Here is a 27,883-nt window from a genome sequence, read left to right as displayed (position 1 = left end):
GTTTTCCTCGCAGCTCTCGAACTCAAGACACGTTAAATTGGATTTCCTATCTTCTTAACCGACTGTTACAATCATCCCTACCCTTTAACCAGCAGCTCTCTCCCCCTGCAGCTCACCACAGGCAGCAGGACCACTGGAGCTCAACAGGTGTGAGCCTGGTCAGTACCTGGATGGGAGACTCCTGGGGAAATCTAAGGTTGCTGCTGGAAGAGGTGTTAGTGGGGCCAGCAGGGGGCGCTCGCCGTTCTGGTGCACTATGGCTGCTGTCGCAACATCCATGTGGGGCTGCACACTGGTGGTGGAGGGGATCCCCATTACCTGTAAAGCGCTTTGAGTGGAGTGTCCAGAAAAATGCTATATAAACATAAGGATTATTTCTTTTCAAATGCCAAAAGCCTTATGATTATTTAATCATTCTTACCTTCTTCCATTTACAGACTTCAGAGTAAGTTTCTTTTGCATTTCCTTCTAGTAAGGAGGACAGCTTTTTACCTCCTGCTTGTGAAAAACACTGAGGACATCTCCTGTAGCGAGCGTCTGTTGCTTTACATAAGCATATGCCATTCCTTTTGTGGCCAGCAGAGGTCCTTATAATGCTTCCTTTTCACCCATAGGAGAATTTTTTGCCTTTTCCTATTGCAGTAGTCCTACCACTTACAGTCACTTGTTTTCAGTTTGCTATTCCAATTGACTCAGCAGGACTACATGAAGGGTGACACCGTTCAGGTCCCAAATCACATATCATAAAAAAATATTTTTTTTGTGATACATCACAACATCAAAACTGGGCAAAACCCAATTTATCAACATTTATTTTAACATTGGTTATGGCACAGACATGAATGGCACCTGCTCAAAGCATTATCTCAAAGGAATTAACAATGTCACCTCAGCATATTAATTGGTGATTTAATGAAAGCCACATCTAGTTGTAGTTGCAAAATCAATTGCAGCAGCATGCAGAAACGTCTCTAAATCCCAACTCACAGGGATGGAACTCAGTCATTGTGATTCCTTAAGGTTATTCATCCTGTACCTTTTGTTCAGGCCTTAAGGACAAAGTTTACACAAAGATGCACCACCTCTGAAATACAGCTCAGCAAAGACCCCTTTCCTGATGCAGAGAAAGTCTGACAGCCTTTATCACATCCAGAACTGCTTATTGTAACATCTTGCTTGCAACCCTAATAAAGTTGCAATGTATAAAATATAGTAGTTCAGGTGGGTAGCTGCGTCAGCATGCGTAGGCTGCAAAGGAACAAGTAATAGGTTTATTCCCTGCTGAAAAAAAGAAGAAAGAGAACACAACGTTTCGGCCGTGGAGCCTTCTTCAGGTGTGAGAGAGACCACAGATAGCTGTGAAGAGACGGAATGCTGGTTTAGTGAGAGAAGAGGGCAAGTGGCCCAGGGAGGAAGAGAAGGTATGACGAAGAGATCTAGAAAGAGATTTGGAGGAAGGCATAGTGGGTCGCAGCAGCTGTAGGCGGTAGTAGTTCAGGTGGGTAGCTGCGTCAGCATGCGTAGGCTGCAAAGGAACAAGTAATAGGTTTATTCCATGCTGAAAAAAAGAAGAAAGAGAACACAACGTTTCGGCCGTGGAGCCTTCTTCAGGTGTGAGAGAGACCAGAGAGACCTGGTCTCTCTCACACCTGAAGAAGGCTCCACGGCCGAAACGTTGTGTTCTCTTTCTTCTTTTTTTCAGCATCTCTCTGGTCTCTCTGGTCTCTCTCACACCTGAAGAAGGCTCCACGGCCGAAACGTTGTGTTCTCTTTCTTCTTTTTTTCAGCATGGAATAAACCTATTACTTGTTCCTTTGCATGTATAAAATATGACTAATGGAGTTTTAACTAAAAGCAGATGATGCCAAATTAAGTCCTGCCCCAGCTAACTGTACCTGCACTAGTTATCTGTTCAGTTTAGGACTGACTATAAGGTTCCAAAACCAGGAACAGTAGGCGTTTCTTTGCACAAACTGTTATGGGAGTTTTGAAGCCGATACCCTGGCTTCTTTCACAAAACAACTAGATGAGTCCAGTGGATCAGATAGCTACTTTCAAAAGGGCTTAATTGACTGAATGGTTCGTGGCTTGATTGTAGTGCTCTTTATGAAAATAAGCAGCAGACTTATTGCCTATTGCATCATACTCAGTAGTATAAATATTTTTATTTAAAATTTATCTAAGAATTATAAGCACAACTATGTGTTCAGCAATTGCAAAAACATATACGGTACAAGTTTGCTTTAGCCAAATAAATATCTTAATGATTTTATTAATTCAGAAGTTGGAGAACATACAGTATTGATACAAAGAACATATAGAATTATTTTAGGGGATATATAACTAACAGTTGCTCCCATTCCTTTAACACAAGATACATTTTGTAGTGACAAGCTTTTAAATAACGACATTTTCTAGATGTGCCGTATCATTGTTAAACTAAACAGTACGTTTTACACTTTCCAAGGTACTGCATCAGATATTAATTCTAAGGTTGAACATCTGTTGACATATTCTACATCACTAATAAGGGAACTCTCATTAATTCAGAATTGCAGGGTGGAGAATATATGCTACAGAGGATGATAGGAAAAGCAATTAACATGGTTCAGTGAATTAGGAAGAATAAAAAAATATTCAAATGTTTTTTAAATACAAAAAGTGGAAAAGTGACTTTTTCCTTCTATTTGATTATTTGAATCAAAGAAAGAATTAAATTTTTTTTCTGATACCGAATTCACAAATATTTTTTAGACAGAATCATTTATGATGGAGAGTATAAGACAGTACAGTCAGAATGATTCATTCCCTATGCTCTGTTCTTCCTGAACTCAACTTTTTCCTCTTGCCACAATGTCATTAAAATAAATACCTTTGTACACCCATGTACAGGGAGAAAAAAGTGCTATTAACAGGTTTGCTACTTTGCTCTTGAGGTAAAGAACATGTGAGGAAATAGAGCCACCAGTAGAGAGACATTTTGAATGAAAATAACAGTTCGGTGTCAGCAAAACATCTAATTTCTGCACACTTTCCTGAACATAAATAAAATAGAATTATTCTCAAAGGTGTAAGAATCAAATATATATTGGAAACTGTTATTTTACAGTGATGGGGAGAGAGGGAGGACTCAAAAAGCTCTAGAACAAAGTGGGAAATAATTTAAAAAAAACATTTATTTGTTCCTTGGAGAAGCACTTCTTTGGACAAAAATGCTATGCAAATGTATAATTACAAGCCACTACCATCAATAAAACAATCCCAGCTGCAATATCCTTAAAATTTAGTATTGTTATTACTGGGGTGGTCAGACAGAGTTTCTGCAAGGTGAACAACAGAGACTTTCAACAGTGACCGGCCATTTCTAGGGAAGTAAAACCTCTAATTTACATCACAAAATAGACCAAATTTCCAGGAATGCACAGCTCCATATTCTGTGATTCAGAGCAAGAAAACAAAACTACCAGTGAGGCGAAGCAGCCCTATTACATTGTAAAAAAGCACGCTTGTGAATACAGCTCAATATTTAATCCAATAGAAATATTGGTCTCGATTTCAAGACTAATTTTTTTGCTGACAAAAATAACTTATCTGTAAACTCTGCATGTACTGTAGATCACATTGGAATGTCTGCTGCACAACCTGTACTTATTTGCTCGTACATCGTGTAACATTAGTCACTGCAGTGACTAGTGAGCAGGAAGGGCCGCCTCATATCACAATGCATGGGGAGACCAGGGGTTTGCAACAACATGGCACCTATCCAGTACTTTCACGATTTTGTGCTTACTTTGGAATTTGTCAGATTTTCCCATACCGTGAATTAATTTATTTAGTTACTGAATAATAATTTAGTTACTGAATTTAGTTACTGAATAACCAGTCTGAAAACCTGGGACTGCGGTTTCCCTTTAAGCTGAGCTGGTTCCTGCTGCTCCTCTCTGGACTTCTTCAAACACCCATGCTTTTAAATTCTTAGGCTTTTCCTCTCAGAATAAAAAGAAAAGATACAAACAATCAAGACCTAGCAGCCTGGTGGGCAGCAGTGTGGCAGAGCGCTTAGTGCTCTAAACTTGTAAATGGAAGACTGTGGGCTTGAATCCCAAGGATAACAATGCTGCTGCACGCTTTAGCAAAGTACTTCACCCGAGTTGCTCCAGTAAAACTCCCAGATGTATAAATGTATACAAACGCGAAGTCCAAAGTCCCTTTGGCTGAAAATGTCAGCCAAACAAATTAGTAAAGTATGACAGCAAGATTAACCAGTGCAATGTCTTTAGGAAAAATAGAATGTACAAGTCATTTGGCCAAAATCATGCTGCGAGTCACAAGGTGGGGCTGCTGGTGTGGGATGGTGCGATATGTTTCTCCCAGGTGGGGCTGCACTTCAGTGGGGTAAGAAGCAGGTTCCCCATTGTACATAAAGCCTTTTGTGATCTTTTGAACTGAAAAACACTATTTATAAATGCCAGGAAATTACTATCTGACTTTTGGTCATCGGTGAAACCAAAACGCAATACTGCCGTATTGACTGGGTGGTTTTTGACACGTTCAAGGCATTTTGCTCACTTCAGCAATTAAAATCATGTTAATGAACAAAGACTTCAAGAACCCTAAATGATCATTCTTCACATTTGAAGCTGAAATTCATTGCTGTCTAGACTCTTGCCTATGGTACCGGTAGACTTGGACATTCTGAGGAAATGTCACTTAAAATATGCATGTATAATACAACAGTATCATCTATACAGCCATATCACTCTGCAACTCACAACTGGTAACCCACTGAAGCTCAGTACCTGGAGGGGAGACCTCCTGGGAAAAACTAAGGTTGGTGCTGGGAGAGGTGTTAGTGGGGCCAGTAGGGGGCGCTCACCCTGCAGTCCATGTGGGTCCTAATGCCCCAGTATAGTGACGGGGACACTATACTGTAAACAGGCGCCGTCCTTCGGATGAGACGTAAAACCGAGGTCCTGACTCTCTGTGGTTATTAAAATTCCCAGGGCGTTTATCAAAAAGAGTAGGGGTGTAACCCCGGCGTCCTGGCCAAATTTCCCATTGGCCCTTACCAATCATGGCCTCCTAATAATCCCCATGTCTGAATTGGGTTCATTACTCTGCTCTCCGCCCCACTGAGAGCTGATGTGTGGTGAGCGTTCTGGTGCACTATGGCTGCTGTCACATCATCCAGGTGGGGCTGCACACTGGGGGTGGTGGAGGGGATCCCCATGACCTGTAAAGCGCTTTGAGTGGAGTGTCCAGAAAAGCGCTATATAAGTGCAAGCAATTATTATTATTATACAGCAGATCTGGACGTCCAATGTACTTATTAATGATTCAATCTGGATGAGAGGGCAGAATGGGATGAACCCAAGATGAAGGTTGTTAACCACAGGTTTAAAATTAGCAGCACAAGAGAGGAGGATCGCAAAACGAATTCGGGGTGTGCTAATCACAGAGATAGAGACAGAAAGTGTAGGCTGGTCACAGAGGAGGAATTCATGATGTTTATTTTAAGTATTATAAAGTTGTGTTTCTTTTAGTTAATCAATGTTATTTAAATTAATATTTTTATTAATTTAATAATCCTATTAATATTAATATAGCCTTAGTTACTTATGCCTTTTAACCATACATACTATATACTGTAGTGCATTTTGCTATGGTAGAGGAGTGGACTTAGTTATTGGCTACTCACAACATTTCTCTGCATCTAATCCTCTTAAGTGTTGACATCCTACTGTATTTTTCACTCATCATTTTCTACTGATATATACAGTACACTGCTGTGATTTGCAGAAGCGTTCTCCAGTTACAGCAGTTGCATTGATCAGCTGTTCACATGTGAGCGCAGCCTGTGAATCCGCTGGTGTGTCCTCAGGCTGCCGGAGACCCGGAAACTCTTCCCGCACTGGGCACAGACATACGGCCTCTCTCCCGTGTGGATCCGCTCGTGTCTTTTCAGGTCCCCAGAATGACTGAAATTCCTTCCACACAGAGCGCAGTCGTAGGGCCTTTCTCCTGTGTGGATCCGCAGGTGCGTCTTGAGATTATCGGAGCGATTGAAACTTTTCCCGCATTGGAGGCAGCGGTGGGATCGCTCTCCTGTGTGAATGCGCTGGTGGGATTTCAGATCGGCCGAGTGGCAGAAGTTCTTCCCGCACTGGGAGCAGTTATAGGGCCTCTCTCCCCTGTGAACCCGCTGGTGTCTCTCCAGGTTCCCCGAGTTGCTGAAACTCTTCCCGCACTGGGTGCAGCAGTGTGGCGTCTCCCCAGTGTGGAGCCGCTGGTGGGTTTTGAGGCTGCCCAGGTAGGTGAAGCTCTGCCCACACAGGGAGCAGCAGTGAGGCCTCTCGCCAGTGTGGATTCGCATGTGTGTCTTCAGGTTATCGGAGCGACTGAATCGCTTCCCACAGTAGGTGCAGCAGTGAGGCCTCTGCCCGCTGTGAGTGAGCTGGTGGACTTTAAAGTTCCAGGTGGTACAGAAACTCTTGCCGCACTGCTCGCACTGGAAGTAGTCCTGATTTTCTGCCCTCTCGCTCACCCCGCCGAGGGCATGATTCAACTCCGTTCTGCTGTCTTCGCCGCCTGCGGGACGTTGCCCGGTCTCATCTCTAAGGTGAACAGAACCCTGCCCCTTGCCCCTGGCACTTACGTAGAGAGGTCCTAATTCAGCAGTGGTCTGCTCCTCAGTGTGAACTGACCGAAGCTCATTTTCCTCCTTGACCCCAACGGGATCCAGAGGTTTGTCAATGCTCCATCTATGCTCCCGTGATCCATTTGGCAGGCCCCGACTGTATTGACCCGGTTGGGTGGGATCTAGCTCTACCTTCTTGCCTTCGCTGCGTGCAAGCCTCTGCTCAGCCTCCTGCTTAACGCAGGCAGAGCGCCAGCCTTCCATTTCTAGGTTTATGTAGGGGTTCAACAGGGGTTCAAGTAACTGATCATTGCCTTTCGTATGAAATGACGGGGGCTCAGCGTCTCGGTCCACATTGTCAATTATATTCTGTTCTTCTTTGACGTATACCGATGCTAAGCCAGTACTGGTTCCATTGGCACTTTCGGCGATATTCTCAGGGCCTGCTCTATCGAGCCTCCCTGTGCTGTAGCCAGACACTGCTGGACTGTCCCCGTGTGTGATACGCTCGGATCCCGGCACCCTCACACGCTGCCCGGACCGGTGCTGCTCGGCGGGATCTTCGTTTCCTTCCGTATGTTTTAAATCACTGTCCTGCCACCAGCTGCAGCCCCACTCCTCTTCATAGTCCGGCTGCACAACGGGACCCCTTTCTTTAGTGTGTAGGAGAGAACCAGACGCTTCTGTGGAAAAAGACCAGACACACGAGTCAACGTCTTTCCGAGAATTCTCCTTCCTGGATCGGATGAGCTTATCAGAACTTGGAAAAGAAGCAGTGAAAATAAAAATGAGGGTTAAATCACAGCCATTATAAATTTTAAATGTGTAATGATAGTGCCCAAAACCCTCAGTACATTGATCTGTACACTACAGACAAAAATTATTTTAAGTTTCTTATTTTACATCTGTCAAAATACAGAAAACAGCACAAAACACTTACAGTACCACAATACAACTAAAAACGACGAAAAACAATAGGAACATTTTAAACTGTTTAACTGTCTGGTTTGCAATAAGTCTGCCTACTCCAAAGGCATATTGTGTTATTCGCTCTGCAGAAAGGGTCAGTGGTTGTCACCTGCCCTCCACTGGTGATTTGTGCAATTCCAGAGCAAAGAAGAGGGCAAGAAAAAGTAGTTCACGTGGGTAGCTGCATCAGGAACAAGTAAAGGTTTATTCCATGCTGAAAAGAGAAGAAAGAAAACACAACGTTTCAGCTGCGGAGCCATCTTCGGGTGTCACCACAGGATCCACAGGCTCTACAGCCAAAACGTTGTGTTTTCTTTCTGCTCTTTTCAGAGGGCCAGAAAGATTGCCAATGACTCCTTCCACCCAGGGCTCCACCACTGTTTCACAGACTTCCCTTAGAAAGACTGGGCATCTCTCGGTGGATTCACTGTGAGTTCGCCCCAGCATATTCCCAGGAGTCACCAGTACTTGGCAGGCATGGGAATCAGCCAGCCAACTCCTAAAAATACAGTCTGGAGGTGTGTCTTTTCTGAAACAAGCAGCGGGAATCTCCAGGAACCGGCTACTTAATCATGTGACTCACACCAACTAGCCGAGATCCTCCAAGAAATGATTGGATGATGTTCATATTAATAACTCTGACACCAATATAGCTAAATGTAAAGGAGGAAAAGTAAATGTATCTCTTCTCCTTTATGACCCTAACGTTCTGAAACGCAACAAAACGTTCCATATCGACACTTTTTAACACCTACAAGAAATTTGCTGTCCAATACGAAGTCCAAACCATAATGAAAGTACAAAGTATGCAGTTACATGTAAAACCTCTAATTTACCTCACAAAATAGACTAAATTTCCAGGTAACCGCAGCGCCATGTTGCCGTCATTGTCTAAGATTCAGACCAAGGAAACAAAACTTCCAAGTGATGTGAAGCGGTCCTATGACATTGTAAACAAGCAGGCTTGTGAACACATCTCTTTTTATGGACTTCAAGACGGTTTTGCTGACAAATACTACTTGTTAACTCTGCATGCCGATCACATTGGAACATTTCTGAGGTGAAATGTCTGCTTCCCAACCTGTACTTACTTCACTTGTCCAGCACATTACAATAGTCATTACAGTACAGAAAAGGCCAATTTATGTCACAATTCTCTCTCTCCCTCTTGCCTGTGGCGAGACCAGTGGTTTGTGACAACATGGCGACCATACAAAGTTCACAAAGTTCATAATTTTGTGTTCGAGTTGGAATTAGTAAAAAAAAATTGATACCGTCAATTAATTTATTTTCTTACAGAGATTTAATAACCGGTCTGAGAAATTTAGACTGCAGTTCCCCTTTAATGCTAGCTGGAGCCTACCCTCACCCAAAAACAAATTAAGAATTTAATGTGAAACCTTGGATAAATTGGTACTTTTTCTTAATTACCAATACATCACATGCCCATATGGTAATATTGTGCCAATATTCTTATGTGCCAATTAATATAGTCAATAACAATATTACAATGAATCCTCCAAACTTTTTAATTGCAATGTTAAGTTTTTATTATGGAATTATTCTTTGGAGTTAGCCAAGCAGTTAATGGTGAACAAGTAGAGACACAGGAGATTTCTCTGGTGCTCAACACTTACTCTTCAGATCAATCACCAGCCCTTTCTGCAGAGTACCGACAGCCTTGTCCTCTCCAGATCTCTCCTCTTTGATGAGAAGTGTTTCAGGCCTGTTCTCTTCCAGGTTAGTTGTCTGTAACACAAGATTGTGAGCTAAGAGAGTCTGAGTGGACACTTGATATACTATATGGTACAATAACTATGCAACCATATATCCAACCTGTCTAAAAAACATCATAATGCAAAGCAGAATCATATTTTTATTTATAAAACACCTCAGTCAGGATCAGTACTCACTTTCATTTGGACGGTTACCATCAAGCTCCAGAGTCTCCTGGTGTCCACTCACATCTCCAGCCTCTTTAATGACACACTGCAGTCCAGAGTCTCCTGGTGTCCGCTCACATTTCCAACCTCTTTAATGACACACTGCAGTCCAGAGTCTCCTGGTGTCCACTCACATCTCCAACCTCTTTAATGACACACTGCAGTCCAGAGTCTCCTGGTGTCCACTCACATCTCCAACCTCTTTAATGACACACTGCAGTCCAGAGTCTCCTGGTGTCCACTCACATCTCCAACCTCTTTAATGACACACTGCAGTCCAGAGTCTCCTGGTGTCCACTCACATCTCCAACCTCTTTAATGACACACTGCAGTCCAGAGTCTCCTGGTGTCCACTCACATTTCCAACCTCTTTAATGACACACTGCAGTCCAGAGTCTCCTGGTGTCCACTCACATCTCCAGCCTCTTTAACAACACACTGCAGTCCAGAGTCTCCTGGTGTCCACTCACATCTCCAGCCTCTTTAACAACACACTGCAGTCCAGAGAGCCCCGGGTCCATTAACATCACCAACCTCTTTAATGACACACTGCAGTCCAGCATCCCTGGGTGTAGTGTGGACAGGATATGTTTCTGTATCTTCCTCTTCGACGTTCATAGATGTCGGCCTTTCAGCTGTATTATGTTTCCATTCTCCATTAAGGACCTTCTCGGCAACAGCAACTGGAAACACAGTGAAGCCGAAATGAGTGCAGTTCGGGATTTCTCCACCATTCGACACTCATGGATGTGGACATTGGGAATGACTTTTGATACTAAGGTCTACCTTTCACTAGCTCATATACACAACGGTTTTTGCAGTACTGGCTGCTCCATCAAAAAGAATGATTAAGTTTAATTTAATAAAATTATACAAGAGAATGATCTCTGTGCTATTTTGTCTTCCTCAGCTCCAGTATTCAACAGCCAGAGTTCTGCAGATTTTCCAAGGCTTTTTAATGGTTCACTTACTTTAGACCTGAAAACAGTCAGGTTCACACAATAATGTAAATAATTTTGGTCTGCCTATTACTATAGAGCTCAGGAGAACCAACTAACAAAAGAAGCTGTGGCTCTTCAGGAAAAGAGTTAAGGAGTATTAATACGTGGGAACAGATCCATTTTTATTAGGATGTTCCAGACTCCAGATGCCATGGACTTGTTGAGTGTCATCCAGAATAAATTACAAAACCTCCTTGTCCTCTGTCCTTCAGGTGAGATTTAAAACCAAGTTCCTACCATAGGTGAATGTGCAATTCACACTGTAGTCAATGATGCACAAATCACCTCTAATCTCATTATTTCCCTATGGGAGAAAGAGCCTAAAACTAGGATCCCGATTGTTACTCTTCAAGTTCAAGTTCACATTTATTTGTCATTCCAGCCATATACAAGTATACAGTGGAACGAAATATCGTTCCTCCTGGTCCACAGTGCAAATACAGACAGGACAAACAGGACACTGACATAGACATAGAAGACAGGATACACATAGTGCAAAGTGCAGATAGTGCAAATTACAAGGCATTACATACTGTAGTACAATATAAACAACACACTGGGGGGATTTAAACCCTGTTTCTGGAATTGGAGTGAGTGCAAATAGATTCCAGGGTGTTGAGGAGCCTGACAGCCTGCGGGAAGAAGCTGTTCCAGAGTCTGGGGGAGCTGGCCCGTACACTGCGATATCTTTTCCCAGATGGTAGGAGGGCAAAGAGTTTATGGGAGGGGTCATCTACTATACTGGAGGCCCTGTGTGTGCAGCGTTTGTGATAGGTGACAGAAATGGAAGAGAGGGAGGCTCCGATGATCTTTTCAGCTGTTTCCACAATTCGTTGCAGGGTCTTGCGGTCTGAAGCGTTGCAATTCCCAAACCAGACAGTGACACAGCTGGACAAGGGGCTCTCAATGGTGCTTCTGTAGAGAGTGGCAAGAATGGGCAGAGGAAGGTCTGTCCTCCTCAGTCGCCGCAGGAAATGGAGACGCTGCTGTGCTTTCTTGGCTAGGGAGGTGGTATTGAGGGACCAAGTGAGGGCATCTGTAATGTGTACACCAAGAAACTTCTAACTGTGCTTCTAACTGTTTTCACAGGAGAGCCATTGATGTACAGTGGGGAGTGATCAGTGTGAGCCCCTTCTGAAGTCAATGATTATCTCTTTTGTTTTATTTACAGTAAGAGATAGGTTGTTGTTTGTGCACCAGTCCACTAGTTGCTCCACCTCCTCTCTGTATGGTGACTCATCATTGTTGCTAATGAGGCCCACCACTCTTATTGGTCTTATAGTCATGATCAGTTCCATTAATCTAACCCTCCTGCAGTAGGGATCTAGACTTTACCAGTCTATATGAGCTGATTTTAAGATCACAGCATTTCTTTTATCTTCCACAAGATCCCTTAATGTAATATTAGAAAATGTGATTCTTCCAAGAACTGGAAGGCAGGAGGTGTAATGCAACTTTTATTTTCCTAACACCTATGACAAACAAGAAGATGGGGCTTTGTGTGTATCAGTGACAAATTATACTAATATACAGTTCATTCACATTTCTGTTGCTGTTTGGCAAAGTTAATATTCATGTCTCCAAGCCAAATGTCATTTCTCGTTCATTTTTATTTTAAATACAGTGTATGAGTAAAGTATAAGGATAAATGTGTTTGTTCAACATAGGAACATTCCAGTTTAGGCAACAGAAAGCCAGGCAGGCTCAACTCCACTTGGCTTTGCCTATACAATCAGAAAACATGATACTGACTCATGAGATAATTTTATGGTTTGCAAGGTGAGAGGTGTCAAAACACAATTACATGACCTAATGCTTGACGCACATTTCCAAACAAACAGTGCCACCCCATCATAAAGTGGACGTTGGGGTCATCAGAACAGAGGAAAGGTAACGAATGACAGCAGGCATCTGGTGTGGAGATCTGGTATTTAACGACTGATCCAAGGATCTCATCCAGCCAGTTTGTGACAGAAGCCAACGCAGCTGCTTTAACAACAGGGTGGAGCAGCACGTATTCTACACTCCCCTGTGTAAAGACGTTCTCTCCGTTTTAAGCAGACTTCCACACAGCCCCCACTCGTGCCTTCTGGTTCGTTCATTTTGAAGAAGACAAAAAAAAAAACACCTCCAGTTCTGCCCCCAAGTAGAGCTCGTTTGCAGCTGAAAAAAGCAGAACATGCTGGAGCCTTCCAGGGAATGAGCTGGACATCCTGAACCACAATGACAATACCTCTCCTTCTTAGTCCTGTTTGCCTCCAACCCTTAAAGAAAACAGAAGCAGGAGGCCTGCTGCCTGCCTGTGCCGTGACTAACAGGTAGATAAGAGATGGCTGCCCTCCAGCTGGGTGGATCCTCTAACTTACCAGGGATCTGTGCAGGCCGTTCCTTGTCCATGTCCTCCTTATCCACCTGGACTCCGACACTCTGCGCTGTCTTCCCCGCGTCCCTCCCTGCCTCTCCACTCTCTGCTCTCGACCTGCTCTCCCACCACTGCAGCCTCGACCTCAGGGTGCCGATTTCCCGGTCCCTCCGGGATACCTCCGCCCGGAGGTCGGCAAAGCTGCCCTGGACCAGCAGGCTGATCTCGCACACCGCCGCTTTCGTGAGGACCTCCATGACGGAGGCCAGCTGGGTCCGGAAGACGGCAGCAGAATCCGCCATTTTGAAGCGAGATGGAGCGTTACGTTTAATTACAATAGAGCCTTTCTGTACTGGGGCATAGGCGTCCACACAACACTGGGTTCAGTGTTTCTGAGCTTCAAAGGTTTGTGGCACCATGATGATCTTAGTCTGGAATCTGAAAAAGAGAATAAAAGGCAGGGATGGTTGTGTGCAGTTATATTATACTATACTGTTGCCCTTATTGTAATACTATACATTTGGGTTAATAAGTAGTGGACATCAAGCAGGCGGGAAACTTTAGGCTTTCCTTGAGGCGACAACTTTAGGAAACTTTAGGTGTGCAGCAGTTAAATCCACTACAGGATTTACCAGACGCAGGTTCTTTTGGGAGAAACAAAGCAGAGCAGAGGATATTTCCAGTTCTTTAACTGCGGCTTGAGTAGCTTGTTATGCAAATCACAGCTACAACAGTCTGGTGTCACAAACTGGAATGTGTACAACAGCCGGCTGTTCATTAAAACCAGAAATGGACCTCAAAAATGTGACAGAGCAGCATGAGGCATTATGAATCACTGAGCCCCCCATGTTTCTACACAGGCTCCGACATACTCTACGGAAGAGGAACACCCAGTGCTCGATGGTCTGAGCTGCAGCTGGTGTAGACAGGGCCTCCCTCATCTTCTACGCTAAGCAGCCTACTGTGTGCTCCGTCTCTCCAAAGGCTAGATCCCTTCTGCTCCTGGGAACTTGGAAGAGGCAATCCAGCTCTGGGATTTGGAGGTCTCCCTCGGAGGTTAGGGCGCTAAGGGGGGAAGCACAGCACATCCCGCTGTGTTTGAATGTCCCCATGACCTCTCCCCATTCCTGCCTTTACCTCCTTTTAAAAGCAGAGAGGAATCCCCCCTCTTTCTCTCTGCCTTCCCGGCTAACTCCCTGCTCTGCGATTATCACGCCCACTGTAATAAAAAAGGGCAATGAAACTGTTAGTGAGCCTGTAAAGTCGTCTCCAGCCAGTCACTGCCTACACCGCTGACACAGAACTGGGAGCGCTGGTTACATCTTAATACCGCTCGTTATAAAAATATCAGTCATATTCGCTCCAACACCTCGGGCGATTCCGGGGAATGAAGGCCACGTAATCTACAGTTTCATTAACGTTATGAATAGCGGTTGTTTTCAGAAACTGCAAACATGGAACTGACCCAAGTTTTTCATTTTACAAGCGTTACTATCCAATACTCAAGGCACTGTACTAAGCATACTGTATGTTTCTGTTGTTACAGATAATTGCAAGATAACACAAACGCAGTAATGAATCTGACTATAATTCCAGCTACAGATTTCGTGACACGGTAATTTTACCTAAAAGATCAATAAACGTTGCACGTATCTAAACCGTTTTCACGAAGCGCAAAGGAAAGAATAAGTACGTGAAACACGTACAATTTACGTTATAACAGCATCAGCTACAAATTCAGCCCACGATTTCTTTAATTAGCGTGCTCATGTCACCGCACCACGCAAATGTGTGTAGTGTTATTATTATTATTCTATTGTAATTACTCGTGTGTTATAAAAAGTAATATACAGTACAGTATACGGGTTCAAACAGAAGCAGTATTGATGTTATTATGCAGTGACACAGTCACTGAAGCCTAGCCTGACATCCCCTAAACATCGCAGATCCTCTCGACAAAACCGATTACAACGCTGCGCTGTAAAACAAAGTTATAATTCGGTAACGAAAAAGAAAACTTACCTCGCAGTGACAAGTGACAAAGAAAGCAGCCGTAGCCCTCACCCACGGAACCAAAACAAAGGAAGAAAGCAGTGACGGAAGGCCTCTGTACGGAAGCTCCCGAGTCCCAAACCGTGCCGCCTCCTTCACGGAGCAACAGTGCAAGCGATTGTCTGGACTGAAGGTTTGACAAATCACCCAGCGACCCGCCAAGCACAACGTCAATTAACCTGTACTTACTACTGCTACAGCTCCCTGTGGTCGCAATAACTAAGAACACTCATGTGAATACACACACGACAGCAGCAAGTATGAAAGAGCAGGAATTGCTACTACTGCAGCTGATTTCTTAATCGATGTAAAGCAGTTCACAAGTAGAAGGAGAGGTGAAGCACCCATCTTTTACCTTCTTGGGAAAACCATGTTGCTGTACACGGTGTTGGTGGACCAGTAGGTGGGGCTCTTCCCCCTGAGCCAGGAGATCCATAAGCCCAGTACTCCAGTATGGTGAACTGGGGACACTGAGCTGTAGGAGGAGCTGTCCTGTGGATGAGGCTTTATACTGAGGAACATGGAGTAAGGAGCTGAGTCAGCGTATGTTGGCTGTAAAGGGACAAGTGACGAGGCTCAACAGCCTAATCATTCTGCCAGGGCAGCAGTTTTTAAGGGCACTTCAAAATCTTCACGTTAAAAACAAAGGTTATCTATGGAATCTGCCAGTTAGGTCTTTCAAATTATAGGTGATCTTGACATTCTGTGAAAGTGTAATTTTGATATAAGGAAAATCCCCATTAACAGGGAACTGCAATGCTATTTTTTTAGTAGAAAGAATCGACATCAATGAGTGCATTTCAAACCACAGTGAAAGTAAAATGTACCCAGTAACATGTAAAACCTCCAATTTACATAATAAAATAGACTAAATTTCCAGGTATGCGCGGCGCCATGTTCTGCGATTCAGAATGAGGCAACAAAACTTCAGTGACAGCGATGCGGCCGTATGACAATGTAAACATGCAGGCTTGTGAATACATCTCTTTTAATCTAAGAGAAATGTCGCTCTCAACTTCGAGATGGGTGGCCGACAAATACTACTTACTTGTTAACTCTGCATCACATCCTTTACATTAGTCATTACGGTGACTAGTGAGCAGGAAGGGCCGCATTACGTCGCAGTTCACGCAAACTCTCACTCTCTCGCCCCCCGTGGCGAGACCAGGGGTTTGTGACAAAATGGGGCTGCTCAGCACTTTCACAAAGTTCACGATTTTGTGCTTAAATCGGAATTTGTAAAATTTTGTGATACCATCAATTAATTTATTTTGTTACTGAGATTTAATAACTGGTCAGAGAAATTCGGACTGCAGTTCCTCTTTAAGTTATCCAGACTTCACAGGCAGATATTACGATCTTGGAATTGAATATATATATAAACATAATTTCTCATCACACACATACAGTACAGTACTAAAATTACAAAAATTTTAAGCACAAAAATAAAAGCATATTCTTGCAGACATGGTATAATTGTTAGATTTAGATGGCAGGACAAAGATGGTAGATTGTTGACGTACGCTGACTTTTTGGGCAGATTGCAGTTACCACTCGGGAATATGCTATAGTTATGATGACATGCCTGAGAAAGTAGTGAGTTTGTTCAAAGTAATCTTAAATCTGTCAGTACTGACCTTTCTGAATCTACACTTACGATTCTTGGATGGTGTGCAAATAAAAGACAAAAATGCAATACAGACAAGCAAGGTTAAAAAAAATAACATTTAAAGTTGTTCTCGGGTTTCATCCTGTTAAACTAATTCGTTTTAGACTGAGACACGAACTAGATGATGTACATGTGCTCTGTAGGGCTATAGAAGAAACTGACGCATTTATTTAAATTTATATATACAAAATTGTTTTGGATAGACTTTCAAAACGTTATTTTTAGTCATTTAAAATTATTAAATGAATGTTAGATCTAAGAAATCTGATATTATGTTAGAAGATGTAATATAAAGAACATTTATTTCTAATTAATCTGTTAGTAATACCGGGTAGATAATACATTCACAAAACAAAAAATACGAACGCTACCTACTTTTCCTTTAATGCTCATAAGTAGAAATACAATGTTACTAAAACTTCTCAAGAACTTCATAAATAACGAGACAAAAATGTACAAATTATAACTTACTGTTTTCCTCTGGCAGCGCTCTGTTTTTTGTTTTTATTTCGCTCACTTTTTTATACCATTCCTCCTTTGTATTATTCGATGTTTAATAAAACTTGGGGAAAAAATCAGTTTCAGAGACAGATGGGATTTTGGAGGGGAGTGGCGTCACTTTTTGTACCGCGTGATGCTTCGGTGTTTAATAGTTCACGATGTCCTGGTCTATTGCTTAAACAGAAATAGATTGCAGTTCACATGACTCGTCAAACTCTGGTTTTAAATAATCCGCTTTCTGTCCCTCAACAGAGTCAAACTGGGGCTAGGTGTACTATGACTGTCTGTACTGGGAAATGCGTGAACTGATCTCACGTGAACTACAGGAGTGGGCAAAATGATAATTTGGTTGTATATTATATTGATAAAATTTCGTATGGTTTTAACTTAAGGTTTGCTACAAATTTGACCAGCATATTCCCCAACTACAGCAGCAATTGGCCTCCCGAAGTGTAGGTAAATTACCGAGTCAGTGTGTTATGAATATGGGATCTCATAAAGGCCCTCGCAGAATCGGGGGACTCCCAGCATGGCATTAACCCTAGCTGTATTTTGCGAGTGCCATGCAAATAAATTGGAGAAAGCCTGACTTAGTCTTTAGTTTTCTCGTTACAAATGACTCCGGATCCTACGAGTAACCATTCAGCCCCCCCCCCCCCCCCCCCCAAAAACGCGTCCTTATTTTAGTGGCGCGTTCATTTTTGTTGTTGTTGTTGTTGTTGGAATAACCCACCTTTCTAAAAACCCCTCCGGCATGGCTACTGAACAACACGGAGCGCAGTTACATCCCGGAGTCAGGAGTATTAAAACAAACGAGTGAAAAACCAAAACAAATGAACACCGCTGGAAGCTTTTTCTCTTCAAATCAAAACTCCATCAGAAACGACTGTACAAACGAATAAGCCAAATGAATACAGCCCCTCATGCCAGGGTGCAACGTGAGGAAGGGCGACGCTCCTTGACCTAATCAGTGGTGTGCCCAGTGTGTGCCGTGTTTTTCTTGCTTTTTCCATCTGAAATAAATGGAAATTCCAAACGACTTCTCCTCCAACATCGGAAACCGTAAGGTTACGTGGCAAGTCTTCTTTCTGCTGTACAGCAGATAACGATTTAAATACACCAAAATAATTCAACACAAAACAAGACACGGAACTACTGCCTACTAGTTTCTTAATAAATAGAAAATCTGACACATGGGGAAAAAACAACAGGGAATCCAATTCTTCTGTTTGTAGTGAATGTACCTGCATCTCTTGTAATTGTCATACAGGTGCGACTTAAGAGGTCGAAGCAATGATTAAAGGAGACGGAAAGCAGTTGTAGAAAGCAACAATTCATCACGGACGTATAATTTCCTGTCATTTCCAGACACATTGGCTGCATTCGGGGTTTAGTGTTTTGCAAAGGGCAGAAGACAAGACAGCAAAGATGTACACAGCTCTTTTTCTGTTTAAAAGTTTTTTTTTATTGCACCATGTTGGCCTTCTTTCAAGAAGTGTTAAAAGGGACACTAAGAAAAAACTAGTTTGTAATGAGCATGAATCGTCTACCTTGTACAAGATATTAAAATGAGTCCTATTGTTTCCACTTGAAATTTGTTAATCTACAAATTCATTTCAAAAGTAACAAATTACTTGCAACATACTTAATGTTGACCCTTTTGTTTGCCCGTGTTGCTTTACGAACTGCTGGGAAGCTGCCCCGCCATGTTGGTGAAGCCAATACCTTGGTTTCTTTCAAGAAACAGCTGGATGAGATCCTCCATTCAGGACAGGAGGCACTTCTTTACACAAAGGGCTGTGGGAGCTTGGGAAAGCCACTGAGCCATGTTGTCAAAGCCGACTCCCTGGGTTCTTTCAAGAAACAGTTGGATGAGATCTTCAGATAAATCTAGCGAACGAGCTAGATGGAGTTTTTGTGTTGTCTTAGCCTAACACCTGTGTTGGCTGTAACCTGGGGCTGAGCTAATTAACACCTGATCACTCCAAAGGTTAATCAGTTGATCCATGACGCATATAAAAAAAATACAGCTGTGTCTCCCTTTTCTCTCTGATCTCCTCTCTGTAGAAGAGACATTTATGACAGCTGGGTTTTTTTTCTTCCAGCGGGCTGACGAAAGAAATGAAAAGGAACCAGAAGTTTCATTACAGAAAGCAAAACACGAGACCGATACCAACAGAGAATCATTCGAAAAGAGGAAAACATAAAGCAGTCTATTTGAAAGTAGGCTCTACTTTCAGAACAGTTTGCCCTCAGTCTCTTGCCTTTCATTTTCTGCCTGGCTCTTGACAGCACAAAGAGAACATTAAGAGAAATTATTCTGACTAAAAGGCTGTGGAGTCAATAACCACACCAAACCAAAGTCACGCGAAGAGGTAAAAGGGAACTATAAAAATGGAAGGCCGATCAGACAGAGGGCGGCTCTCCAGTCTCTGCACTATGGTAGCACTGGTGTTTCTTAAGGTGGCCCGACTGACTGAACGTCTTCCCGCACTGCGTGCAGCGGTGAGGCCGCTCGCCCGTGTGAATGCGCTGGTGTATCTTCAGGTACTCGACCCGGCTGAAACGCTTCCCGCAGTACGGGCAACAGTACGGCCTCTCTCCCGTGTGGATGCGCTGGTGCCTCTCCAGGTTCCCCTGCCGGCTGAAGTTCTTCCCGCACTGGTGGCAGCGGTAGGGCCTCTCCCCGGTGTGGATCAGCTGATGCCGCTCCAGGGTGCCCAGGTGGCTGAAGCTCTTCCCGCACAGGGTGCAGCTGTATGGCCGCTCACCTGTGTGGATGCGCTGGTGCGCCTTGAGGTTGCTGGAGAGGCTGAAGCCCATGCCGCAGTGGGCGCAGCAGTATGGCGTCTCTCCCGTGTGCAGTCGCTGGTGGGCCTTCAGGTACCCGGGCTGGCTGAAGGCCTTCCCGCACTGGGAGCAGCTGTGCACGCCCTGCCCGGCCTGCGGGCACTGGTGTGTCTGGAGAGGCCAGTCAGTGCTGAAACTGGTCCCACACTGTTCACAGTGGCTGGAGCTCAGGGCGTCCCCGCTGGACTCTGCTTTGCTCTCGCCGGCAGGAGGCGGAGGGGTGACGGTGCCGGAGGGTCCCTGTTGCTTCTGCCTGTGCAGCTGTGGGGCAGGGTTCCTGCTCTTGGGTCCTTGGGGTCGTCCACCACTTTCCAAGCCCTCTCCGAGCTCCCCCTGCTGGGTGTGCTCTTGCTCCGCCCTGCTCTCTTCCTTGTAAGCAGCCTGCAGCTTCATCTCCTCCTTCACCCGGGCAGGATTTAAGTCATCTGCCTCTGGACTCATGTATGACGATTCTAAACCGTGCAGGTGAAAGTCGTCAGGGGCATTCTGCTCGCTGGACTTCAGCTCAGTGTCCTGCTCTGGCATCACAATGCCCTCCAGTCCATTCAGGTCTCTTTTACTATATGATTGTGTAACAGCCCCCAGATCCATAAGACTTTCTACCGCATAATCAAGGCCCATACTAAGCCCTTCTGTAATATGGTCCGATTCCAGCGGGCTGAACCGCTGTGTAACCTGCTGAAGACCAGGTTCTGCCAGATGGACGGCCTCCAGCCCGCTCATCTTCTCTCCACTCTGCCTGCTCCTGGGGTCATCTGTAGATGTGGGCTCTGCGCCTAGAGTCAGATCGGGGCTCCAACATCTCGCGCCGAGCTGTTCGTCCACCCCGCTCCTCTCCTCCGCGTCCGGGAGGGCGCAGGCCTCGATGGTTCCTGGTCGAGAGAAAGTCAAACGATTAACAGCATCTAAGAGAACAGGTCACCAGCACTGCATCAACACAGAGACAGTAGAGGCAGCCACTGTTGACATGCTGAGGCAAACATCTTAATCTGGCTGAGCTGTTTTCAAGGGACCTATGTACAAAACTGCCAACACTGACTGTTTTTCCCTCCTATCAGTTTCGTATTCTTGTTTTTATGGGTGCAGATCGGGTGGCTGCTTAAGGCGAATGGGTAATGGTATCCCTCTCCAGTAGACCAGGAAAAGAATCAGAGTCCAGGATACAGAGTTGAAGCTATCATCTGGCCTTTATTTCAGATCAAGTTAAGGAACAATAGCGTGAGAGGAAGAAAAAGTCTTTTTCTTTCAGCCTCCCTCATCCTGCAACTGGATGACTTTCCATTCTCGCCTCTATAAAAACTTAGTTGGAGTTCTTTTCTTTCATAATTTGTAACTGCCTGCAGTCTACGCATTATGTCAGAATTACAAGAACATATTGTTAACAAAAGAAGCGTTTTAAGCAACTTTTTATAGATGCAAGGTCATCAGTGCTCCCAGTCACTACTAGCTTACATGGGAAGTGCAGGCGTAAGATTACCGATGTTATGATTACAATGATTTTGAGGTTATAGTAGTGCTATAACAAAAGATATACAAAAACAATCCTTCAGTGCTTTGTGAAGTCACAGATGGTGAAGTTTCTCGTGCTGGAGAGGCACAACAACAGACAAAAGAAAAGCGACAGTCACATTGGGAGGACACTGCATTTGCTGTAATGTTTACAACCCTGCAGAAAAAATGATTGATGGCGAATCACATAACTATTGTGTTAACTCAAACAAAAATCAGACAAACTGACCTACCATACAGATGTAACTAGGGGTGAAAAAAACTGTTTCCAGCATACCAGCAGATTTTATAACAATTACGATAAGGGGATTTTTAACAGAGAGGCTGTGCTGCCAGCAATCCTACCGTCCACACCGATCATTAATCCTCCACGCAGGTCCCTGTCGCCTGGGTCCGCTTCTGGTCCGTCCTCCAGGTCAAGGATGGATTCAGAGGTCTCCTCGTCCAGGTCTGTGGGCTGGATGAGAGAGAGTAAAGGTGGGCATTCAAAATGAATCAACTGCTTAACATCCTTACCAATGCCATCACATACCATCTGAAATGAGGTGCAGGCCGATCTGCATATATTTGCCAATTCTGTATGCCATCATACCACCTGGAGTGCAGACGGGTGGTCTGTTTTGTACAGAGGGGGGGGCCTTGCAGACAAAGGCTCTTCTTCACCTTGGCCCAGCGGGCAGACCGATGGGACACAGAGGGGTTTTCAGTGGGATCCAGACAGGTGTCCGGTCTCTTACCTCCTCTTTGATGATGATGGATTCCAGCTCCGCACCTTCGCCAGGGTACAGCCCGGCAGGTTCTTTGGCCGCGCCCACGGAAGCCGGCTCAACGTCTCTCCACAGGCAGCTGTCCAGCTCCGCCTCGGAGCTGCTCTCCCCGCGCACAGAGCCTTTGCCCTTGGCTCCTGCGGGGAAAACGATGGACGCGATACAAGAACTCCCATGACACAGTTACAGTAGCTGGGTGCGGGGCACACCAAGATTAGGGTTTTAAAGCCTCATCAAGAACGTCTTCTTCTGCATTAAGTTTAAATGTAGGGAGTTTGGTCTGAGCATGCAACTAAGACTAAGACTCTAGAATCTGCCTTCAGCTCCTCTCCTCTCCCTAAGAAAAAAAAAACAATATAAAACGTGCAATACAAAACCTGCTTACACAGATGTTGTGCACTCCCGGCTGGCTCAGCTTTTCAACACCGCAAGCATGTGACAGTGCCTCCTGTTGACCCGATTGTCTGTGGGTGCTGTCCTGAACAGGCAAGGACACCCACTGTCGCTAACACGTCTAGGTGCTTTCCTTACCTGGATTTCCAGATTCACAGAGATCATTCCGCAAGGATAATCTCTGAGGTGCATGAGTGAGGAGCAATGCTTAGGGTTCTGGACTGGAAGGTTGCAGCTTCAGAACCCAGGTGGGTCACAACATGCACACCTGAGCAAGGTACTTCACTCAGATGTATTTCTAGTAAAATACACAGCTGTATTTTGCTGTAAATGGGAGCAAAAATAAGATGCCTTTGATAGAACTGTCAGGTGTATGCTGATAGCAGAGAATTACACTTGAAACACATGGGACTCTATGGTGGAACTTCATTATTAATAATAATAATAATAATAATAATAATAATACTAATAATAATAATAATTGCTTACACTTATATAGTGCTTTTCTGGACACTCCCCTCAAAGCTTACAGGTAATGGGGATCCACCTGGATGAAGTGACGGCAGCCATAGCGCACCAGTACGCTCACCACACACCAACTATATGTTGGCAGAACAGAGTAATGATGCCAATTCATAAATGGGGATTACTAGGAGACTGTGAATAGGTAAAGCCCAATGGAAAATTTGAAACCAAGGTAATAACCCCTACTCTTTTTGAGAAATGCCCTGAGATTTTTAATGACCTTAAATCATCCGAAGGAGGGTTGTCGTTTAACAGTATAGTGTCCCCATCACTATACTGGGGCATTAGGACCCACACAGACTGCAGGGTGAGCGCCCTCTACTGGCCCCACTAACACCTCTTCCAGCAGCAGCCTTAGTTTTTCCCAGAAGGTCTCCCATCCAGGTACTGACCAGTCTCACACCTGCTGAGCTCCAGTGAGCTGCCACTTGTGAGTTGCAGGGTGATACAGCTACTGGATGATTAGATTAAAAATTAGTATCATGCAAGATTCACAAGTTCAATTTGCAGCTAGCACATTCCTGTCATTATACTGCTTGCTGAAAGTTGAGGGTTTGTGGTGGTCTGCAAAAAAAGCTGCAGAGCCATGTTGTTGAATGCAATATCCTGGTTTCTTTCAAGATCCTACTGAGATCCTCCAGTAAGGACAAGAGGCACTTCTGAAATGGCTGGATGAGATCCTCTGATCAGTTAGCTGCTAACTACCAGCCAGGCTAGATGGCCTGCGCTGATCTGGGGCCTGATTTCAGCGTGGCCTGGCAGTGCCCGGCCCAGCTCACCTGCGCCCGCTCTCCTGCGCCTGCGCCGCGCGCCGCCCTCAGCCGCCCGGAGCCCGCTGCAGCGCAGGCTGCCCGCGTCCTGCCCCGCCCGCAGCTGGTTCTCAATCAGCCTGAGCCTCAGCTTCAGGGTGTCGTTCTCCTTCTTGCTCTGGGCGATCTCCAGCTGGAAGTCGGCGAAGCTGCCCTCGAACAGCTTGGTGATCTCGCACACCGCCGCTTTGACGAGCAGCTCCATCACGGAGGTGAGCTGGGACTGGAATGTCACCACGGACTCCAGCATCCTGCCTCTCCGACGGTCCCTTCGGGATTTCCTTCCCACCCGTTCGGTGATCCCAGCTCAGGGGTGAACTTGACTGCGGTCAGGGTTCTCCAGGACACACTTCCATTCCACTGAGCTTGTCAGCAGGCAGAGAATCGGCACTTTCAACTCCCAGACTAAAAGAAGGAAACAAAGGACCTTTTCAGCAGACAAACACTGACCCAGCTTTGTTTCTTTATTTTCAATCAGCTAGCGATAACCACTCGCAAAGATGAATGGATGGTCACTAAACTTAAATGATACAAAATCACAATCACAGTGCTGTAGATGTAGGGTGTCAGCACCAGCCAGTATTGCTTTCTGCAGCTGTATGTGATTGTGAGACTACTGCGCTTTTAATCAGTGTACTTATTATACATGTGGGAGGTATTGCATTAAGTGGGCAAAGTAGTTACTTAATGCAAACAATTAAAACAATATGGTTTTAAAATTGGCATGATGGCATATTATATTTTTCCGTAATTTGAATTTTATACTTGACACAAAGAAACGATTAAACAAGCCAGGGGACACAAGTTGAAAGCACATTTAAAACCGAGAACAGGAAGCACTCCTTTACACTAAAGGAGGTGGGAGAGTGCAACAAGCAGCCCAACCACGTTGTGGCCTTTGCACCAAACACGCAATAAAAATATTTTCGCGAAAGCTGTTTTTTTTTTCTAAATTGTGACGTTCCGAAACATCAAGTTACACCTCGGAAAACGGCATATTGTAGCTTTGTCTGCACAGACTCGTTTACTATAGAGAAAAGTTAAGCATATTAGAATTCTTGGAGGACTTTTACTGCTGTTATTTCGAAATAAAATAGGAGGGTAATAAATCGCGATTTACTGTATGTTATTTTCTCTATACTTCTTGTTTTATTAATTCCCACGTCAAAATAGCCATTTTATGTTTTGCCTTAATAACCTTACTGTTGTAATTTGTGCGAAAACACGAAAGTTTCCATTTAACGAGGGCCAGATCTGCGATGGCCTAACATGCAGAGATTTAACACATCAGGCCAAACCGTTACAGCTACACGCCGAGAGGAAACTAATGTTGACCACGCATCCTCCACCGTCGCCGTTAAAGACCTTATTTACCGCACAACCATCCGTGGGTAAAATGCTGGACATTAAAAATTAAAGCAAAACAAATCCCAATATCGGGGATCCTTAGGCAAAACCATCAGGCCTGTATAAATAGTTAAAAGGGTAAGAGATGGCAAGCAGCAATAATAATGGACTGAAAACATATAAATACTACCGTACCTAACAGCGTTATGCAACCGTTTATTTAACCCTGTCGTCAACGCAGTTTAATGGATACGGACAAAACAAAATATTAAAACATCCCAAAACAACGCAGCGGTTTATAAGTTTAAAAGCTCAGCAAAAACAAGTTGCCTCGGACCTCGACCAAAACAAAACAGCGCACGGTGCCACCTCGTATAACTTCCCCACTGCTACCTGAGCCACCACCGCTGAGTTCCGCAGCTACATTTTCAAAACAAATGATTAGTAATTCTAAGAATGACTTCAGTTTTAAAATATAATAAGTGATAATAAATAAGAACAACAATTAAATATAAAGACAGAACACGTTTCTGCATATATTCACAGGAAACATGGTACCTCTATAGCGCTTTACATGCAAGGTTTTCTAACCCCTCCCTCAATGTAATGTACTGTAGGGTCCAGTCAGTGTGTCTGTATTGTATTCATCACTCTGTTATCCTCCCCACTCATAAGCTGGTGTGTGGGGAGCATACTGGTGCGCTATGGCTGCTGTTGCATCATCCAGGTGGGACTACACATTGGTGGTGGTGGAGGGGATCCCCATTACCTGTAAAGCGCTTTGAGTGGAGTGTCCAGAAAAGCCTTATAGAAGTGTAAGGAATTATTAATGAAGTTCCATCATTAGAGTCCCATGTGTCCTCTCCCCTTACAGGATTTGTTTGTCCAGAGGGTGGTGCTGTTTTAATTTTTCTTATAAGCAGTGTTTTACTTTGTTTCCAGATTTTATCTAAGACACTTACACACATACATTATGTACTGTATACTGTCTTGTTCTTTTAAACGTAAAGTGTCTTTATAGTGCTCTGAGCCTGTATTTACAATGATCCATCTGTGCGTTTGTGATCATGGCTGTACTGTATATGGTACTGGTTTTCTTGCTGTTTAACTTCATATACTATATTATTCTATGGTTTGTAGGAACTCCAGTTTTCAAGTACTTACAGTGCCTATAGAAAGTTTACACACCCTTTCCAGATTAACACATTGTGTAGTCTAACAGCCTGATATAAGACTGATTCAATCAAGGGTGTGTAAACTTGTTCAACCAATTTTTTTTGCCAATTTGCAAATAGATTTCAGAGTGTTTCAGTGTTTGTTGTGAATTACAATGAATCAACGTGGCAGGTCTGGATAGTGTGGGCATGCCTGTGTTCGTGTCTGCCTGCCTCGTGCCCATTGCTTGCCCGGTTAGGAGTCAGCTCCCGCACATCCCCGAAAGAGAAGAGCTGGAATGGAAGCAAGAGGACCCTCCGGCCCTAGAAGATGGGAGCTGCTCATCCCATCATACAGTCCCACCGTGTGAAGCTTCAGTGATGTCGCTGACTGTAAACCTTAAATACCGTAAGATAAAGTAAAGGTTTATTCCATGAAGAAAAAAAAAGAAACAACGTTTCACCTGTGGAGCCCCTTCGGGTGTCACCTGCTTGAACTTCTTGAGTACATTGTTAGAGCTCACGACAGGCTGAGACACACTGGGAGGTCGAGGTGCCCTAGTAGGAGGTCCTTTAACAGGCGAGTCATGGTGAAACTGATACTCATTTCTAGTGCAGGGACGTTAATCAAAAATCACACGCACAGGGCACAAACAAGACCAAAATAAAAAACTAAGCAACTCCTTGAATTCCTAACTAGACCTCTTCCTCAAATCCCTCCCTTATCAATACTGGAAGACAGCTCAGCTGCTTACCAGCCTCAAAACAGCTTCATGTTCAGTCTCTTCCTTCTCCCTCTGGGGAAAAGACACCGCAGGAGACCTGCACTCTGTCTCCAGTCCCTGCTTCCTAAAACACTAAATTGTCTTTTCCCCAAATGATCAGGTAACGGAATGGCTGCTCATCTTGTCTGAACTAACTCCCGTCTTACTATAGGAGAACCCAAAGGTCAGATCATCAATATTCATTCTACATGAAATTCAACACTAAATAGTAGATGTCTCCCTTCTATCGTGTTTCTGTGAATGTATTTGTCCGAGATGGCATGGTGGCACAGTGGTTAGCATGGCTGCCTTGCAGCACTTGGGCCCTGGGTTCAAAGCAGACCTGTGGTACTGTCTGTGTGGAGTTTGCATGTGCTCCTCGTGTTTGCATGGGTTTCCCCTTTGAGCCCCGGTTTCCTCTCAGTCCAAAGACATGCTGGTAGGTTAACTGGCTTCTGGGAAAATCGATCCAGGTGCGAGTATGTCTGTGCACATCCTGTGATGGACTGGCATCCTGTCCAGGGTGTGTCCTGCCTTGTGTCTATTAATAGACTCCAGCTCCCCTGTGACCCTCAGTTGGAAGAAGCAGTGAGAAAATGGATGGATGTGTCCGACACTTATCTAAAGGTAC

The 27,883-nt window shown here is 44.3% G+C and overlaps 1 protein-coding gene across 1 annotated transcript in view; it reads right to left on the bottom strand.

Moving 5' to 3' along the window:
- The window catches only part of LOC148831732 (uncharacterized), a 41,273-nt gene extending 16,889 nt beyond the window's left edge, over nt 1-24,384 (bottom strand). Inside the window, exons 1-10 of the mRNA XM_088919053.1 lie at nt 23,958-24,384; nt 22,231-22,397; nt 21,839-21,950; nt 19,544-20,856; nt 15,320-15,516; nt 13,875-13,977; nt 12,917-13,289; nt 10,084-10,232; nt 9,244-9,355; nt 5,836-7,320 (exon numbers count right to left, since the gene is read on the bottom strand). Coding sequence (XP_088775179.1) covers nt 5,836-7,320; nt 9,244-9,355; nt 10,084-10,232; nt 12,917-13,289; nt 13,875-13,977; nt 15,320-15,516; nt 19,544-20,856; nt 21,839-21,950; nt 22,231-22,397; nt 23,958-24,237 — 4,291 coding nt within the window. The 5' untranslated portion in view covers nt 24,238-24,384. The remainder of the gene's footprint in view (nt 1-5,835; nt 7,321-9,243; nt 9,356-10,083; nt 10,233-12,916; nt 13,290-13,874; nt 13,978-15,319; nt 15,517-19,543; nt 20,857-21,838; nt 21,951-22,230; nt 22,398-23,957) is intronic.
- Nucleotides 24,385-27,883: the final 3,499 nt, after the last annotated feature.

The sequence above is a fragment of the Atractosteus spatula genome, chromosome 6 (genome assembly GCF_055471065.1).
Source record: "Atractosteus spatula isolate fAtrSpa1 chromosome 6, fAtrSpa1.hap1, whole genome shotgun sequence".
Taxonomy (NCBI): domain Eukaryota; kingdom Metazoa; phylum Chordata; class Actinopteri; order Semionotiformes; family Lepisosteidae; genus Atractosteus; species Atractosteus spatula.
This window is presented reverse-complemented; position numbering and strand designations above follow the sequence as displayed.